At 38.2% G+C, this 20,000-nt stretch overlaps 1 protein-coding gene across 2 annotated transcripts in view; it reads left to right on the plus strand.

Annotated features, from left to right (window-relative positions):
• Positions 1–20,000, plus strand: part of LOC137997309 (type-1 angiotensin II receptor-associated protein-like) — a 46,191-nt gene that overhangs the window by 15,449 nt on the left and 10,742 nt on the right. For both annotated transcript variants that reach the window (XM_068843225.1, XM_068843226.1), the window contains exons 4-7: positions 7,578–7,656; positions 9,367–9,400; positions 13,269–13,296; positions 16,340–16,409. In XM_068843225.1, coding sequence (XP_068699326.1) covers positions 7,578–7,656; positions 9,367–9,400; positions 13,269–13,296; positions 16,340–16,409 — 211 coding nt within the window. The remainder of the gene's footprint in view (positions 1–7,577; positions 7,657–9,366; positions 9,401–13,268; positions 13,297–16,339; positions 16,410–20,000) is intronic.

Below are 20,000 nucleotides of genomic sequence, written 5' to 3' on the forward strand. Positions count from 1 at the left end.
ATATCTAGATACAAAACACAAGTCAAAAAGTCTGAAAACCTGAGACTCATGTGCTGCATTTTAATTCTGCCACAATCATACGCATTGCACATCATTTTCTGCTTTATTCAGCTCTCTCAAGATTTTAAAATTAGTAATGGTGGACCATAAAATAGGGAAATTCTACTTAAAAGGAACAGGACGGTGTCTTTCTGGAATCAAGGCAAAACTTGGGTCACTTACATAATTTAAATTGTTTAGTTAACATAGATTTGAAATCGAAAGAAAAAGAGGAAGACTGATTTTTTGGTCATAGTAGCACTCAAAACAGAGAGCATGTTGTATGCATTTGTATGGAAACTTTACTTCAAGTGAGACTTGTGTTACAGTAGGTATTGTTCATCTGTCATCAGTGTTATGCAATCACTTTTCATGTTCTCACATGCCTTTGTCTCTCGCATTGACTTGTGCAATGGATTAAGAATCTGTCTGAATATCTGTTCCGAAGTTCCGAAGCAATCAGTTCACAGCTTCAAGTGATTTCAGGCTGCAAAATTGAAGAAGTAAACAAGCGCCACCAACACGAGTTACGGGCCACACCTCCAAACAGAAGCTGCACATGCCAACAAAATGGGAACAAGAAAACGTGTAGATTTTGCCATGGAGAGCATGTTCTCAAGGAAGAGAAATGTCCAGCCGCAAGGGGTACCAAATGCTCAAACTGCGGAGACCAAAACCATTTCGTAAAAACTTGTCGCAAACTAAAGATATCACAACGCTCTGACACCAGGGTTAAACAGATTGAGACATCTGTCAAAGAACCCTTTGAGTCCGACTCTGACTCCAGCGATGTTGATTTTATCACAAGCATCACAACTACAGTCATCCCAGTAAACTCTGAAAGTCCGCCGACATCAGGGTATACGAAACAAATTTACCGGTACTCAATTATAGAATCGAAAGCTAAGCTGTCGAATTCCAAATCGACTGCTGTGCATCAATAAATATCATTATTTTGTCATAGTGCCGACAACAAAATGACTAGTGACATGGAATAAAACAGAAATATAAAATAACTCCCCTTGGATCAACGCGGATGGTACTTCGAAATCCCAAGAATCTGAAAAAGTATTTGGTCAAATTTGTCGCTGTAAAGGAAAATCTTACACCTCTTATAAGGGCACAGTCAGCTGGTTACATTAAGCTGGTTACAGTCAGCGTCAATGATTTTATGACAACAACGCCTACCCGTCCACAGCAGGCAGAGGTGGAAGTACTTAATGCAGCTGATGAAAATATCTTGAGCAATTTTCCAAGGCATCGGATCACCTGGTAGGATCCTTTCCTGGAAACGTCCACCTTGAAGTGGAAGCAAATGCAGTACCGGTCATCTTACGTCCACAGCAAATCCCCACAGCTCTGAAAATTTAAGGAAGAACTGACCAAGCTAGGTAGTGGATGAGAAGAGTGTTTCTCCCATTCACCAACCGGCTCCCTGGGTGAACAGTCTTGTACCAAGATGTCGGGTGCCCTCAGGATCTCTGTGGATCCAAGGCCCTTCTGCAAAGCTCTGAAGCAAGAAACTGCCGGTTCTCAATGAAATACTGCCCAAGCTATCCAAGGCTTAAGTCTTCTCTACAGGGGATCTTTTGATCGGGTTTCTGGCATTGCTTCCTCGATGAAGAATCTAGTCTGCTGACGACCTTTAGGACCCCTTACGGAAGATACCGTTGGTTGAGGTTATCGTTTGGATTGTCTGTATCCTCAGATCAGCTAGAGATCTTTCAGAAATGTGTCAGTCAGGTGTTAGAAGGTCTTGGAGGTGTTCTAAACATCGCCAATGACATTCTGATCTATGCCACACGCCATTGTCTATGCTCTGGAGTGATTCCATCTGTACATGTTTGGTAGAAGCACCCTTGTGCACAGCGACCATTAGCCACTAGAGTCAATTCTGAAGAATCCCTTGGCTAGTGCACCCAGACAACTGCAGGGCATGGTGATGTGCTTACAGAAGTATGACGCCACAGTCTATAAACAAAGGCCCAGGCCTCAGGGTAGAACTTCTCCACATAATTATTGTAAAAGGTTGTCTCCCGATTATCTCACAGCTGATTAAATGCATCATCAACGGCTCACTCATAAGTGGCACCTTCCCACATGTTTGGAACAAAGCTGAGTTAATACCTATCCCAAAGGAAGGTGACCACAAGATCCTCAACAACAAGAAACCGTTTTCGCTATTACCTCTTGTCAAAGGTCTGCGAGAAAGTGGCACTAAATCAGCTGATAACATACCCAGTGGCAAATAGTCGACTTTCAACAAAGCAAAACAGAACTAAGAAATGGCATTCCACAGAAACAGCACTGATCCACTCTACTGATCAGATTTTGCCTAGCATGGATAAAAAGGAGCTTACTGCAATGGTTTTGTTGGATATGAGCAAGGCTTTTGACAGTATAAATCATAATATTCTCCTTATGGGGGAGTCAGGGTGGTTTATAATTATTAGTGGGCCTCCCACGTCTATTACCTGGGTGCAACCCTGGCCTCAGGTCGTATGTGGGCTGAGTTTCAGTCGATCTCAGTCTGACTCCGAGGGTTTTTCTCGGGGTACTCCGGTTTTCCTCCCTCCTCAAAATCGACTCCCAGTCGGAGGGTTTGGGGTGCTCCAAGGTAACACATGGATTGTATGGTGGCAGCCGTGCAGCGCCTTCGCATGCATTCGGTCCGATCCCGTTGAGCCGGTTGATCCTGAAAAGCCCTTGTAGGGAGCAGTCAACTAAGCACATTAAAATTTGATTGTACATTTACATCTTATGAACCTGAAGATGTTGGGATCTCAGAGCTTGCTGTTGAGTGGTTTAACAGGTATTTAAGCCACAGGAGTCAGGTTGTGCTCATTCATTCAAACCTGTCAAATATTTTGCCATTAACAAGTGCTGTCCCACAAGGTAGCATCCTTGGGCCTCTTCTTTTTAAGTGTGTATAATTAAACACACGGCCAATGGGTTGAGTGCGGTTCTTGCACGTCATCTGTCGTCAGAGAGTGTGCACCCACGGGCAAATGGTAAATGACCAATTGGCCAATCAAAACGTGCGTTTTATCCAAGTTATGTTTTAAAAGCTGTTAAAACGTTAAATAAACGTACTTAAAATTTTATGAATATTCCACTCTTTATTATTTTAGTACCAAAATATGTTGCCTTTTTTGTGTTATTGAAGCGCTTGATTCTAAGCGAATATTGAATACATAAAATGCCACTACGTCATCCATGGAATTGAATCTGTCGACGTTGCAACTTTCATAGCCACCGTACTAAAGATGGCCGTGGATAACGTAATTCTTCAGTCGATCAATTTTTATTGGAAACCCTCTGTTTTCTCTGATTCAAAAAGACAAGGATCCAGTTGATCACATAGGGGTTTATATCTGTTGCCTTAAGCTTGTCAGAGAGGATGTAATGAGGAACAGTATCGAATGCTTTGCTGAAGGCGAATGACAATACCTGTACAAAGTATGCGTTCCTGTCTAACCATTTCAGCCAATAATCCTGGGACTTCACAAGCGCCATTGTGGTGTTAGAATCTTGTTTGTAGGCGAATTGATCAGGTCCTATCATGTCATAGTTGATTGCAGCTCGCTTGATTCCTCAGGGATGGGAGTCACATTGGCAAGTTTCCAATAACAGAGCACAAATTGTTGTTGAAACAGCTTTGTAATCACCGGAGCCAGAAGGTGGGAGAAATCTCTCCACATCCAATGGGGAAGCCCATCTGAACCAGGTGCTGTACGCTTCTGCTGTGCTAAGAACCTTTGGACAGTGTGTACCTCAAGAGCCGGGATACGAGTGCCAGGTGGTATGGGAATTCGCTGAGGGATGGAATACGCCGGATCTGTCTTTGAAGTACTGGTTGATTGCACTTGGGCTTAAGATAGAACTGACATTCTGGCTGCCGCGTTTTCTTCCCGTGATCTTGTGTACAATCCAGTTTCATATTTTCTGTTCTCCTGGCAAAAAGATTGCATTTGATTCTTGCGGATGAGATTGTTAATGCGTTCCGGTAGGTTGTGTTCATGTCCTTTCTTGATGTGCTTATTCCTTTTCCTGCAAAGTTATTTGATTAAGGGTGTCATATAAGGAGGATCTCGAGAGGATACCTTAATTTAATTTTGATGAGTGGGCAGCTTTCGTAATGCATTCTCTTTAGAGAGTCGCTTAAAAGGTTAGTTGCTTCGTCCGAGTTTACACAGGAATCAATGTGTCTCCAATCCAATGCCTCAAGTTTATCCTGCAAATCAGGTTTTCGATGTTCTCTTCCATCCCTGAGGGAAACGTATCTCCTTTCATTCTTGAATTATGTGACGTGTGTGACTTCTTTGCTAGCCCTTTACTCATGTAAAAAACCAATTAAATTTAATCGTGACTTTTAAGAAAGAAAGCTGTAAGTTGTTAAAAGTGTTATTGTATCGTTCATACCCATACATATCCCGAAGAAAGTTCCAGATTAATTAAGACCATTATGTCATCTGAGATTTTACAATGGCTATGACTGATGGTGCAATCAGAGATTTCACCTCGGCTATAAGTGATGGTGCGATACGTTCATGTGCAGTCGTTGTTGTCAGTTGTTGTGCTACAGATTGATCAGGTGATTTTGTGTCTAGGTTGCGACTATAGTGGTAAGAAAACAGATAAATTTTCAAAGCGCAGTTTAAATAAAATCTAAAAGATCTTCTTGTTATTAATGACCTACCATGTGTTCTGAGAAATTGTTCAACTCAATGTTATATACCGGTAGATGATACCAAACTTCAAATTTGCTTCAAGCTTTAAGATAATGTGCCAGTGTAGTACATGACCTGAATAACGAACTTCTCCTTATACGTAACTGGTGTTTTGATAATTTTCTTCTGTTAAATCTGGAAAAACGAAGCTTATGGTGTTCAGAAGTAGACAACTGACTGCAAAACTTCCCGATTTTAAAATAACTGTAATGGGAAAAGAACTTACTCCAGCATCGTTCGCTAAGGACCTTGGGGTTACACTCGATCCAAACCTCAATTTTGAAACTCATATTTTTAAAAAATGTTTCATCCTGTATGTCGAGCCTTGGTCGCATTAGGTTCATCAAGCATGTGTTTAATGGCGACCTGCTTTGGTATTCAGTAAGCTGTTTTACTGCTCATCTGTATGGTCAAGCACATCAGGAAAGAATATCGCTAAATTTAAATTGGTCTAAAACCTTGCCGCGCGTATAATCATACATGTAGGTACAAGAAGATTCGATCATATTTCACCAGCTCTGGTTGCCTGTTAAACAACGTTTACACTTTCGTGGCGCCGTTTTAGTGTTTAAATGTATGACTGGATGTGCACCATACTACCTTAGTAATCACTTTGAGACTCGTATTGAGGTTTCCTAGCACACAACCCTGAATGCAGGGCTCTTGAATATTCCTTTACAAGTATAGAACAGCCACTGGGCAGAAAACTTTTATTATTGAGCAGTGGACTCATGGAGCAATCTTAGTCAAAACTTAAAAACTTTGGAATCTGCGTCCTCTTTTAAATTTCATCTCAGATCAAGATTAATTGAAGACTTTTTAAATAGTAGCTGATTATTTTTATCATTGGTAACTGATACAATTTTTATGCGTTTTCTTTTAATTAAGCGAATGTGAGAATGATAAACACATAAATGATATGAAATGAAGCGTTGATAGAACCCACTGGGAACTCGCAATAATCCGAGCCACAAATGGATTCAAACCCATGACCCTCCGTGATCTAGTCAGATGCTCTAACCACTGATTTTTCCGAGTTCTCAGTGGTTTCTATCAACATTTCATTTCATACAGTGTATGTGTGTATCATTCTCACATTCGCTCACTTGGGTGGTTGGTTGGCCGATTCTCTCAGATGTGTTTTAAGGTGACTGCACGATGCAGTTATGAGCTATGCTGTCAGTCGTTATATGACTCAAATAACGACTGACAGCATAGCTCATATAACTGCATCGCGCAGATAAACACATGGCTATCTACGGCCTTTCCCTACATCTAGGTACTGGAACAAAAATTTATCTTCCAAATCGGCACCCTTAATCCTCACAGTATTAATGAATGCTTTACATTTAACTAATATATTCCTATTTTTCACGTTGCCATGTTACCACCAATAGCGTAGCTCCTACTCTACTATAAAAACTACACATAACCCACAATTCTTCTATTCACTCTGGCAAAGGGCTAACACTCAAAACGTCAGCTTTTAGAATGACTGTACGGTGGTCAATTTACATTATCAACTCCGTTGATAAAACCAAAAAAATGTGTATGTTGGCCTGGTATGTGTGCAGAGATGATTGGAAACAGTTAGTTGTATGGGGTGAACGTGTAGGCAGTATGACTGCGCACAGCCAAGGGAGACACTGAGAAACACTCTGAAATACCGACAAGACTGTGGGAATGGATCACTACTGACCTGTTCTCCTACAAAGGCAAAGACTTTCTCATCATGGTTGACTACTGTTATAGCTGCCTAGTATGTGTGCGACCACTGTGCCAGTGATAACGAAGCTGAAGACCCACTTCACCAGATACGGCTTTCCTGACACTGTGATCAGTGACAAAGGTCCTCAGTTTTCCTCCCAAGAATTTGCACACTTCTCAAAGTCATGGAAATTTATGCACCTTACCATTTGCCTGGGTAGCAGCAAGTCCAGTAGAAAAGTCGAGATGCCCAGCAGTCAAAACAGCCAAACAGCTGTCGAAAGATTTTCATTTGGCACTTCTAGATCACCGCAACACATGAACGCATTTGGCAGAAGGTGACAGTGGCCCACAAGGTGGACGACCCGTCCCATGTTTTTGAAACACCCAAAGGAGAAATCTGTGTCATTAATTTTCAGAAAAGTGGAGAATCATCCCTGCCTAAAATTAATATGTGGATGTAGCAACACCTGAAAGCGGGGCAACAACAGAAAGCCAACCAGCAGAACTTCCTCCACCATAGATACCACCAGTACCCGCTCAAGACTTGTCCAAGTAAAACGACCACCTTCTTTAATTAAATAATTTTATGTCAAGGACTACGTATATATCTGTGATTAACTGTTGATTTAACCAAGTGATTCATATGACATTCAGGAAACTTGGAGACTCATCTTTCATTCTGTTTTTTAAGATGTTTGATTTAACGGTGCTGATTAAGAACCAGTTGATTAAGAACAGTCACTGTGTGACTTTTTCTGGAGCATTTAACTTTCAAAACCAAGGGGATGTTATAATAGGTACATATATTGTTCATCTGTCATCAATGTTATGCAACCACTTTTAATGTTCTCACATGTCTTTGTCTCTTGCATTAACTTGTGCAATGAATAATATTAAAGGTAGCTGTTATAAGAATCTGACTGAATATCTGTGTTCCCTTTTTGTAAACCACGCTTAATACTTAAGTTGTATCCATGGCTCTACTGAGCCATTGAGTTTTAAATGTGGCATGATTGTTATTTCACATCCTAGAATTTTTAAAAATGAAAACACCTGTTTTCTTTTGAAACTATTTTTTCTGGTTCTTTCCTTTTCCAGTTTTTAGGTGGTATGCTGTTCACAATCTTGCAAGACATTATTGTTATAGCAATTTATTATGATCCTGATCATCATAGATGTGAGTAAACCACATGTAATTTATTAATGAAATCATTTACAATGATTATTCTTACAGTGTACCTTATTGAGAAAAAGGACTCATTTAATGATAAGCATTATAGCATACATGTAGCTAGTAAATTTGTGTCATCAAAATAGTAGATTGCTTCATCTTCCCATTGTGGATGCTGCATGATGATATCAACAAACGTATTCAGCGTGTTGTTTGTACAGTCAAACCTGTATAAAATTAATTATAACGGCCACCCTCGGGACTTGAGGAACTGGCCGCTTAATACAGGATCACAAAAAATTTCTCACTGGGTGTGGTCTAATGTCAATTTTAATGGAGTATCATACAAAAAACTTCCTGTAATGTGAATTTTAATGTAGTATCATACAAAAAAACTTCCTGTAATGTGAATTTTAATGGAGTATCGTACAAAAAACTTCCTGCAAGAAAACAATAGGACAATGAACACTCTTTCAGGCGATCAATACTTTAAACAAAGTTGCCAACTTGTAACTTAACGGTATAACATACGTAACATTGTGTAAAAGTACTGTGCAATACATTGTCCTCTAGTCTTCTATGGTTTACAGTACTGTACATATTTCAGTGACTTGCAGTTCACAACAAAATATCTTATTCTGCCATTTCGTAGTTGTCACGTTAAGTGTGCAGTTATGACAGAAATGTTGGTAATTAAAAGTAGCACTATCTTTTAGATAATAAAACTGTTCATTCAAGTTAAAGTAATAAGCAAGAATTACGGCGACTTAAAAAAGTCAGATGCGTACGTCTGGTGCTTTGGCATTTGAAACTTTTGTTTGTAGATCAAGTCGTTAACTGTCATACATCTGGAAAGCGTTATCGATACTAAATGGGCGATTATCAGCTTATACTGTAGTAGCTTTCTAAATGTTATTTCTTTAAAGTGATGAGCTAACGCATTTTAAACAATAAAATACCGCATTAAATGGCATGTGGCTTTAGTTTCCATTCAAGGGTGGCTGCTTAATACAGGTAAAAATAGCAAAGATAGACAAACATACGACTGTGGCCGCTTAATAGAGTTGGCCACGTAACACAGTTAACAATTACAGCGTTTGTATGTATTGAGCGAAAAATCGGGTCTTCGAAAATTGCCCACCTACTGGAGGGTGGCCGTTATATAATGGTTTGACAGCACTGTAGTTTACAATGCAAAATGTATATGGTTGTCATGATACCGTTTATACACAAAATGATAAACTGTAAAGTTTAAATTTCAGTTACTGTACCTTTAGTATGCAATCAGTAGTAAGGCTGTAGACCCTCAACCTGTTAGAACATTAATTATAAATGTTATCGGTTACATGACAATAATATCTCAGGTATTAAAATTTTAATTATAATAGTAATGAGAATAATACACCTTTTTCCAAAATGGCCGCCATTTAAATATTCTTTTGTTTTTATTCAAGTTAGCCCGTGATGCCTCGTTCTTAAGCTTAAAATTCAAAAGAATATTTTGTCTTGAACGACGCAACAAGGGCCAATTTGTATGTGCATAAATCAGTGGCCATTTTGGAATAAGGTGTATTATTATTATTATTATTATTATTATTATTATTATTATTATTATTATTATTATTATCATTATTGTTGCCGGGCATCTAATTGCTTGCATTTCTGGGCATAGTGGACCATTAAATGTTTACGATCTTTGTTTTTTTCTCTTTCAAGTTGTGTATGGTAGTCACTACAGATTTTGTGTTGGGTATCCTTTTATAACACAGTTATGCCAACTGTTCAATGGAGAAGTATAGTAAACTCATGATGTTTGTGTAGTGGTTTGTTCAGTGGGGAGACATGGAGGAATCTCTGTCCATTCATCATACTGTATGTATGTGTACAGACATTGTATTAACATCTTGGGAAGGTTGTTTGTTATTGCAATATTTGAATTGCAGGAGGGGGCTTAATGCCGCGTAACTACCTGTTGTAGACCGAGCGTGTCAGAAACAGGGACTGATTCGATCGGATTAAACTCAAATTGTAAACATTAATATTATTTCTTCATCGTGACTCAATGATGCTCACTCCCTGCAACAGTCAGGCGTTCTTGCCCTAAAAAATTAGGTGATCTGGGTCCTGAAACACTACATTCCTTCCCTCGTAGATAACAGATGGCAGCATCATAAGCTTAACGCTGAAGTATTGATAAAACATGACAAACAGTTCTATTTAATATGAGAAACATGCAATGTCCTTGAGTGTTCAAATGCATGTCAACAATAATAATGTCTCGAAGTTTCTACCCCATTACTATTGTGAGTGTCTTTGATGGTTAAGTACAATAGTCTTTTAGATAACTTGGTGTCACTCTTGGCCTCTTTGATCTCCTGAGTGGTACTTTGGATTCGGGAACAATTTGCACACTGGGCTCAATAGCACTTGGAACTCTGACTTCAACAATATTTTATTTTGGAATTCTGGGTTCAACAGCATTCCTGCACTGCTCTTTGAAGTTGGGTGGGTTCCTCCTGCTTCTGTGTTTCAGCTTGAGTACTGGACTCCTTCTTGGGATCGTAGAATCAAGCTGTTGCTATTTTTGCTCAGGACAGTGTATGGGTTTTCGGGTCGAACCGAGTTGAAAGCTTGTCTCTTTTCTCCTACTGAACTAGAACCTGCTCACGCAGAAGTACTTCTGAGTCCATTGCACTTCTCCTTGTGTCTGCATAGGTTTTGCTCTTACTCTTCTGTTCGCTGTCTCTGTCAGGCACCTCTTGTTCTACATAACTTTGTATGTCACTCAGCTCTGGACGCTTCATACGTATTCTGTGGCCAAAGACCAATTCAGCTGGGCTTACCCCTGTCATTGGGTGTGGCAGACGTTGGTAAGCTAGTCAGTTCTCTCTTCCAGTTCTTCTTCTCAACATGAGCAATCTGGAGCCGTTTTAGCAGCAAGCTGTTTTCACGCTCCACTTCACCATTTGCCTGGGGCCACTTTGGTGTATTAAACTCTATGGTGTCTGATGCCCTGCTGCTCCTTGTATTCTGCGCATTCTTTCGCTATGAAATGAGGTCTTTTGTCTGATTTCAGACTCTCTGGTAGGCCATATCTTGCGAACATTCCCTCTGGGCTTGAGATAATCTTGGAAGTAAAATTATTGTGGATCTTAAAACGTCAACCTCGTCATAACGGCTATGATGGTCGACTACAACCAGAATGGACTCGCCAGTTGGTAATTGTCCTAAGAAATCGACAGCCAAATCTCTCCATGGTCTGGTTGATAGCACTTACTACTCTGCTGTGTACATGTAGCTTCTGTTTAGTCCCACCAATACCCAAATGGCCTTTATGAGCCAGGGATAACATTCTTGGACTGAGTTTCTTCAGGATGATGATTCTTGTAGCCCTGAGTATCAACTATCCAATTGTGCACAGCTCACTACTGCATGGAAAGTACTGTTTGTAGACTAGTTGACCCCATGGCTCTCCATTGATGCACTTTGTGGTTGAGGTTTGTGGTAGCCCCATTTTAAGTCGAGTTTAATGAACACCTTATTGCTATTTAAGCTCTGCATTATCCTGTGAACTGTGGAGATTGGGTGCCTCTCTCTTATTATCTCCTGGTTTGCCCTGCACATGTCTTTGCAAAGGCCCTGTGACTTAGGGACAACAACTAATAGGTTGACCAATGGGGTTGGCCCTTGAGCTGGCTCTATGATGTCAAGGTCAACCAGTTCTTGGATCTTTACTTCACCTTTCATCTAAGACTGAAAGGGGTCCTCCTTATTGGCTGAGCCGCCAGGTTTATGTTTGGATCGATGTGGAGCTTGACCGCTTGACCTTTCAGCTTTCCAAAGTCATTGTGTTTTTCCTGCAGAATCTCACCATATTCTTTGAGCTTGCGTGAACTGCCACCACTTCTATTCCTATCTTCAGTACCCCGAGATTCGTTGCAGTTTCCGATAGTAGTGCTCTGGGGATCTCCTTCAATGTTGATCACGTAAAAAAAATCGGCATTAACAGAGTTCTCTCCTGCAGTGACATCACAAAAGAATGTTCCTATTACATGTATATCCAGTGGATGCATTTTCTATCTGAGCAAGCTGATTTGCACTTCACTTTAATTATTCTTCTTTATGGCCACTGCCATGTTTGTTTCTTGATGATGTTGGTGCTTGCTCCAAAATCCACAATCATGTTCAGCTTGTAACCTCCAACAGTGACTTCTTATTTTTGACTGGAAATGCATTTTACTGGGGTATCTTCTAGTTCATTATCTTGGACCATAGACCATATTTGCAGCACCCCTCTTGGTATCCCTGTGTTGTTTGTCTTACACCACCCTTCTGCTTTGTCTTGCCTCACTCTTGGAACTGTCCCTCCATTCCACCTATACAGCAAAAGCATCCTCTTGCTGGCCTCGTCGAGTCTCTGCCAAAATGCTCCAGGTCTACCGCATTGATAACAGGTCTGTTTCAGGTCTTTGTGGAGAAAATGTGACTGGTTCTTCTCACCAGAGCCTCTTCTTGTTTCCTTTAAGTTAATGCAGCGTATAACTGGTGGAATTTCTCCTTTTCCCTCTTGGCGCATTGCAGCAAGCTGATTGTCGACTTTTTTGCAATTTTCAGCTATTTCAAGCACTCTTCTTAAGTTTAGGCCACAACCTTCCTCCAGCCGTTTTCTCTTAAAGTACAGTTGTACGTATTACTGCACTTGCAGTGAGAGTATTTCATCACAAATCTGGTTGGCTGTGTCTGAAGACTCTGTAGTTGCAATCTTTCACTGCACTTCTGAGTCTAGTGGCAAACTGTTGAATTGTCTTCCTGGGTGCTTGTGTCTGAAGATGTCTGAAGCATTGCCTGGCATACGTCACGTTGACCTTTGGAACAAAGTACATGTATGCACTCAGCGCTTCCACCGCTTTCTTATAGTCCTAATTTGCGTCTCCTGTGTTTGGGAGAGTGGAGAAGATATCTTGAACATCTGTTCCCCCTAGAGGCAGAAATACACTGTAATGCATCTCTTTTGTTGGTTGTTTGCTTTTTTCTCATTGAAGATCAGGCCTTTTTCATCTGCAAACATTTCATATGCTGTTGGTAATCACTTCTTTCTTGAACCAAACGTGTTTTGGTTGCAGTGGCAATCAAAGGTTTTAATGTGGTTTCTTTCACGATCATCCATGTTTTGTCGCAAAAGTCCTGTTGGTTTTGTTTTCCCTTGGGAGTGTATTTATCCTCAGAATTTGCCAATGCTGTGGATTGAGCTTGTTGGAAATACGGACAGATTAGATTGGATTATAAACTCAAACTGTTAACATTTATTTCTTTATCACGCCTTGTGCTCATTCGCCACAATTGTCAGGCATTCTTGCCCTAGTTAGGGGTTCTGGGTCCTAAAGCACTCTACTACGTACAGGTCCTATGGAAGATCTGACTTTACAGGGTTTGATCTTTGGCATTAATTTTATGCCCATTTAATACTGATCTGAGGTGTATTTAAATGTCTCACCTTAACATTTGCAGTCATGCAGGGTAGGTTAAAAGCATTGCACAGTTCTTTACCTAAAACATACTTGACTTTTTACCAGTTGTATTATCCTGTTGTTTCCTTAACGTTTTTCCTATTTCTCTAGAATGGCTATTTTGAGCTTAATTTTGAAGGTGAGGTTAAAGCATTTAGGAAATTCTTTTGAAATTATATCCAGAAAATAGCAAAGTTTTCATCTGATTATCAAAAAATTAATTGTGCTAAGAATGTAAAGAACCTAGTAGATATGCTTTATGCAAGTAATTGTAGTGGAATCTAATGAAGGTGTTGAGAGAAAGAATTAACGATAATTAAAATGGACAAATTATGCAAGAATGCAAGTTTGGCCAGTCATGTGTTATTATTAATACCCGCTAATATTATTTTTATAAAAATCTTTCTGCCAGACTCTATTGCTAGGTTAACTTTAAATGCCATGTGTTACATGTGCCTGGTCTCTAACACTGGGTCTGGAATTTTAAATGAACAATTGAAAGGCTTGAATATGGGAAAAAACTTAAACACATTTGTCTACTTTTTCAATGTTAAGTATATGCCTTAATGTAATGATTTCCGCGTAAAAGGAAAATTAATTCCCTCAAAATTTTAATACAGAAATACTTAATCTGTCAAAACATTCCATTTATGAGACAAATAATTGCACTGTTTCTTCAGGACACTGAGGAACTTTTTGCTCTTGAAAAACACAAGTCATAGTTACTGTTAGCAAATCGGTATTCTTCACAGCAAGGTCCTACTTTCAGTTGGGTTTAAAGTTACAAAAAATTTAACACAAAAATACCAGTATGTCATCAACAAAATTTTGGGAGAAAACAACATGAATTTAAGAATCAGCATTATAAAATCTTGGCTAAATTTTTGCTTAGAACTAATGGTTACAATAAATCAGCCACTCTACATTTTGAAAAGAAATCTATGACTTTCCGCTGCTGTGTTTTGAAATTCAACGGTATCTGAGTAGGTACACTGCATAGGCGTATAGTGACCTTTCACTTCAGGCCTTCTGATACTACGCGATGGTGCGATTTCACAGAATCGACCTCAAATCGCGTCTGATCGCACAATTAATGAAAAATCGCATAATTCACAAAAGAACGAACAACATTCATAAAATAAAACATAAATCAACTAGTTTCTTAGGAATTCCTGCATAAATACATCATTTTTAAGATGATTAACCCTAAAGAACCCTAAAGAACCTTTTGTCACCTTTGATTTCATAAACATTCGAAGATCAAGGCATTATTTTGCATGTCGGGAGCCTGGTACCTTAAGTCTCATTCTTAAAGAGTCGCCTATTGGTGTAACGCAAACACGCCCTTTGTTCAGATTAGCCTATCTGAATGGCTGATATATACACACCACTAAAATGGTGACACAATTGCCTTCTCTATTCAAGTTGGAAGTATAGTGCAGAAGACCTCTTTTTTTTTTTTATCCCAACTAATGTCAATCAAGATGCACAATTACTGTTCCTTAGTGTTCAAAATGTCTTTAGGGCAGCAAAAAAATGTTTTATCCTGAAAACAAGCTTAAAATTGCTCAGAAAAAAATTGCATAATTTACATTATTTATTGCATAATTGGCCTTTCTAATCACAATCTGCCCTGCAAATTTTACATAATTTGCATTTTTTCATTGCACCCTATCAGAAGGCCTGTCACTTTCATTCAATCATTCTTACACGCCTTACAACATATTGTGCAATACCATTGGAAAGATGGCTGTTTGTCCAAGTACAGTGAAACCTTCATGGTGTATGCATTTCTTGTCTGTAAAGCACACTTTAAGAGCAGTAACTAATAAGCTATCTAGAACAAGAAGATCTTCCTGGCTTTAAGAGAAACAGCAGTCTTATTTGCGGTTCATGGCAGCAGACACTTTAAAACTATGTAAACGAAACACCACATGGCCCAGGTTTTAAGCCTTGGTTTAAAGTTGACACCAGTTTATCGTAAGTGGAATTTTCTTATTGAATGGTGGACACTATTACTAGCTTTAAAATCTAGAGAGAGCTGGATCAAAGAGAAAGTGACATTAGAGACTCACTAGTTTAAGAATGCAGCATTATAATAAATGGCAGTTACATGCTGAAGTTTGAAGCTAGAGAGTCACTTTTCCTCGATCCAACCCTCTGAGGTCTAGTTGGGCAGTTTTGAGCATGAGTAATGGCAAACTGGAAATCCAAAACTTACACTCAAAATAAACAACCTTTGGATAAAAATAAAACCTCAAAATTGTGCAAAGCAGTTGTTAAGCAAAGGCACTTTCAAACTCTGAAGAAAGAATGGCACTTTCATTTATTTGTCATTTATCATTCTTTCTGAAACAATATTCTCGTCTGAGAAGGAGGTATGTTTAAATACATTCATTAGGCAAGTAGTACCTGTGTCGAAGTGCTCAATAGCACCAAGTTACAAGGGCTAAGACAACCTAACTTGGAACGTCCATGTGAATGGGGTAGTCAAGAAAGCAAGTAGGAAATTCTATTTCTTAGTGTAGCTCAAACAGGCTTGACTGCCTCCTTCAGACCTAGTTCTCTTCTATCTATCGTGCGTAAGATCCAAAGTAGACTATGCTGTACCAGTATTTTACCACGCCCTTCCGCAATATCTAAAGAATGAGCTTATGCGTTTTGAGAAATTTTGTCCAGCACAAGTGACAACAATGCCTGCGAATTTTTGGGCATAACGCCAATAGCCAAGCACTGTAGTCTGCTATGCAGTAAACTGTTTGATGACATAATAAATTATTATTAGCTGACCCAAATCATAAGCTAAACAGTTTACTGCCACAAAACAATCGCCCTTTCATTTTACCTTGTGTCATCACTAACAGGACTAATAACACTTTTATATTTTCAATGGCCCGGCAATGCAATGCATCTTCGCACAAGTCCTAGACTGTTTCTTAAAAATTTTTAAGTGTAAGGATGGAAACGTCTTTTGTTGTTGCTTTTTTTGTTTTTTTTATTTTTTATTAAATAACCTATTGTAATTATATTTATCTTGATTTTTACAATTTGTAAAAAAATAATTAATTCAGCCCCCGGGCTGCGATGCGATTTTAAATAAACTACAGTGTATCTGTCTGTCTATCTATCTTGCAATTTTGTAAACTTTTAATGCTGGCTTATTATTCACTCTTTGTTTGCAGCCCCTTTCATGCCTACTTATCTTTCAAAATCATCGCAGTAGAGGAGGAATACAAGATTATAGTTGGACAGGTAATTAGTTTTATTTTTATATTACAACTAATGGAAACAAGAATTTTTTTTTGTCAGTTATCGTAATGTTGCAGTTAACTTTTCGTTTCAGTCATTTTTTTTTTATCTAGGTAATTTTTTTTTATTATAATAAGCTAGTTAATTTTTTTAACTAGGTGATTTTTTTTAAAAAGTATGAAAAAGTGGCTTCAAGAAGTTATACAGAAATCAACCCACTCGTCAAAATGTGCTTATCCTATGGTTTGAAAATGCCCACCAACCAATGGCAGCTCCAACATTCCTCTCTTTGATGGAGATCGACTGAATAGTAAAAGGTCACCATGTATCCCAACAGTACTAGTCTTGCTCTTAGGAAAAATCACTGATATTGAAAAACATTCTGCTCAAATAATGACCAAGTTTAGAAAAATCCAATGACTTATTTCTCCTATGTAAGATTCTGAGATCTTTGCAGTGCTGATAAATTATATTACTTTTGATTTATTCCCAAGAAATTCCTTTACATCAGATTGTAAACAAATGATTTTGCAAAATGAGCTGAATTTCCTTTGAAGATAAATTGAAGTTTATTAATATTGTAACAGTACAAACAAATAATACCGTAATGATTGTAACGTTATAATGATTGTAATGTAGTTACTTTCCAGTAGTTGTAGACTGCTCTTGTTGATTGAAAATCTGAGAGACAAATATTAATTTTATGAATCTTGTTTTAAACAAGTTAAATTGACAAAGGAATCCTTAAAGAAGATCACTGTTTTTTCATTACAAAAAGTAGTCCTACTTTGTAAAAGACAGAAAAGGGTTTAGCTCTGATGAAGGGCTAATGCTCAAAACATCAGCTTTCAAATTTCTTTACATTGATCAATTTTTTACCATATCAACTCACTTGATAAACCCTTTTCTTTGTTTCATTTTCCTGACACAGCACCACAGCTTCTTTACAATCTAACCTCTTTATCCAACAAGTGAAAGAATTCTTTACTTCCAATAAACATCAACCAATAGTCTTAACCCAATGACCAAGACAACAGTTGTTTTAGACTAAACACTTCAAGTGAGTGATTACTCCAATCACTACAATGTGTGCCAATCCCTTACCTAGCTGGAATGCAGTGTCTGACACTTGCAGACTAATCCTAATTATTGAAAGCTAACCATTTTAAAATGGGTGCTTTGACTTAAATACTGCTTATCAGCGCTTATAATCAAATGGGTGCTTAGACTTACCAGTGTATTTGTAAAGACTGTTTATTAGCGATATCTGTAGACAGTCTGCAGTTGTCATACACCTCCTGGAATAATAACTGTTTCACATAAGACAGTGCATAACCCTAATCACTGATTAAGCTAATTAGCCCTAATTGCTAAAATGCAGGCAGTGTCCCTAACCTTACAAGAAAGAGCAAATAACCATAATTTCAAAGTGAGTGCTCAGTAACCCAAATCACTAAGCTGAGCATTTGACCCTAATCACTAAAATTAATTTTGTTGGTCTTTGATAGCACCCGACAGAAAAATTTTACCCATTTTTTGAAAAATTTACCTAGTTTAAAAAACGTTACCTGGTTAAAAAAATATTACCTAGTTAAAAATAAAATCACCTAGTTAGAAAAACACCAACTAGTTGAAAATAAAAATTAACTGAAAACAAAAATTAACTGCAATAGTAACATATCTGATCCCACTAACACTTGCCCAATGCCTCAGTCAGCAGTGGTGAAAAAACATGGCCATGTTTTTCTTCGTGCAACATTCTAACATTTTTTAAACATTTTACTTATTTCTTTCTGTCTTAAGTTTGCCTAAATGTTATTTCTGTGTTAATATGTCTGCAAATCATTTAACTGTGGATGAACTACAAGCAAATTTCAACAAAAAGCTTGCTCCATTGAAAGATGAGATTGCTGAGCTTAAATCTTTTATTGAAGAGGCAAACCAAAAATGCATTGAAGTTCTGACAAACTCACTGAACAAGAAAAGGAGTGTGAAGAAGTCAAAAAGGAGAACACACTTGAAATCTGCAGTAAATACACTAGATTTTCTGGTCAAGAAACTGATAGTTGCCTGTAATGAACTGGAACAGTACTTGAGGAGAGAGTGCCTAGAAATTCCAAGGGATACCAGTGTTAAAAGATGAAGATACGAATAAGCTGGTTATTGGTGTTGAAATTGAACAACCTTGCCAGTTCAAGGTTGCAAATGTAATTCCCATTCATAAAAAAGATTCATACTGACCTGTCTAATTATCGCCCAATCTCTTTACTTTCTACATGTACCTTCAATAAGCTTGTAGAAAAAAATGTGTCCAGTAGACTTTTATAATTAATTTTTTAGAAAAGGTAAAGATGCTTTTTCAAGGTCAGTTTGGCTTCCATTCTAAACATTCAACTGACTTTGCCATTCGTAGTATTATTGACAAAGTTCAACAGGCAATTGATCAAGGTGATCTATCATGTGGTATTTTCCTAGACTTGAGTAACGCCATTTGACACTGTAGATCATGCTATTCTTATTGAAAAACTTGATTTCTATGGCATAAGGGGTACTGCTAAAGACTGGTTTACTTCATATCTTACCAATCGCCAACAGTTTGTTACTGTTAATGGCAAACAGTCTGACCTTACTAGAATATCCTGTGGTATACCTCAGGGAACAGTCCTGGGTCCAATTCTTTTTTTACTATCATAATAAAAATTGTATTAATGACTTCCCTCTTTGTTCAACACTTTTTGACTTTCACCTTTTTGCTGGTGATGTGCGCTAATCTCTTTTTTTGACGCAAAGACAAAAATATTCTACAATATAAAATTAACGATGAACTAAACAATGTCAGTATGTGCACCATTGGCTTCGTTCTAACAAGCTTTCACTAAATATAGAAAAATCAAGTTTTGTTTTATTCCATCCTCCACAAAAAAAGATTTCCTGTGATTTGCAGTTAATCTTAGAAAAAAGAGTGCTTAAATCAGGAAAAGTGTATAAAATATGTGACCGTCCAGATGAAAAGGATGCTTAACCAAAAAGCGTTTCAAGGTGTTTGAAATGAAGGAAAAGATGTTTATCTGTGTTTGAAGCGCCAACCTGTGCTACATCTGTCAACAGTGCACATAATTATTACTGTCACAGCAAATTATTTCAGTAGAGAATTAATGCACGGAGTAATTTCCCGTTTCATTCTGTTTCTTAAAAGAACCCTTTTGTTTTTTTTAAGCTTACCGGTTTATGAATTAATCAGAAAACAACGTAGATGAGGTTTCTTTCCTAACAAGCTGGGGAGCATATAGTTTAGTGCTGTTGAAATAATGACAGAATGTTTAAAGTAAGGAGTGAGACTACGTAAACTGGTTTGACGCCTTGTGGTTTGTTCTGTGAAATAACAGTCGCATAGAAAATTTGATCATGGAAACATAGCCGTGGAAACATTGTCTGCCTTGTGTCTGGGTTGCCAGTGACATTTCAATGCATAAAACGTGGCTTTGCATGTAAAAGTGTGCATGTGGAAGAGATGCATGAAACAAAATCAGCTAAAAAATACCAGCAACTCCGAGGCATGTACTAAAACCAGGAACACCGGAACACTCCGGAACA

This window comes from Montipora foliosa, chromosome 3 (genome assembly GCF_036669935.1).
Source record: "Montipora foliosa isolate CH-2021 chromosome 3, ASM3666993v2, whole genome shotgun sequence".
NCBI lineage: Eukaryota > Metazoa > Cnidaria > Anthozoa > Scleractinia > Acroporidae > Montipora > Montipora foliosa.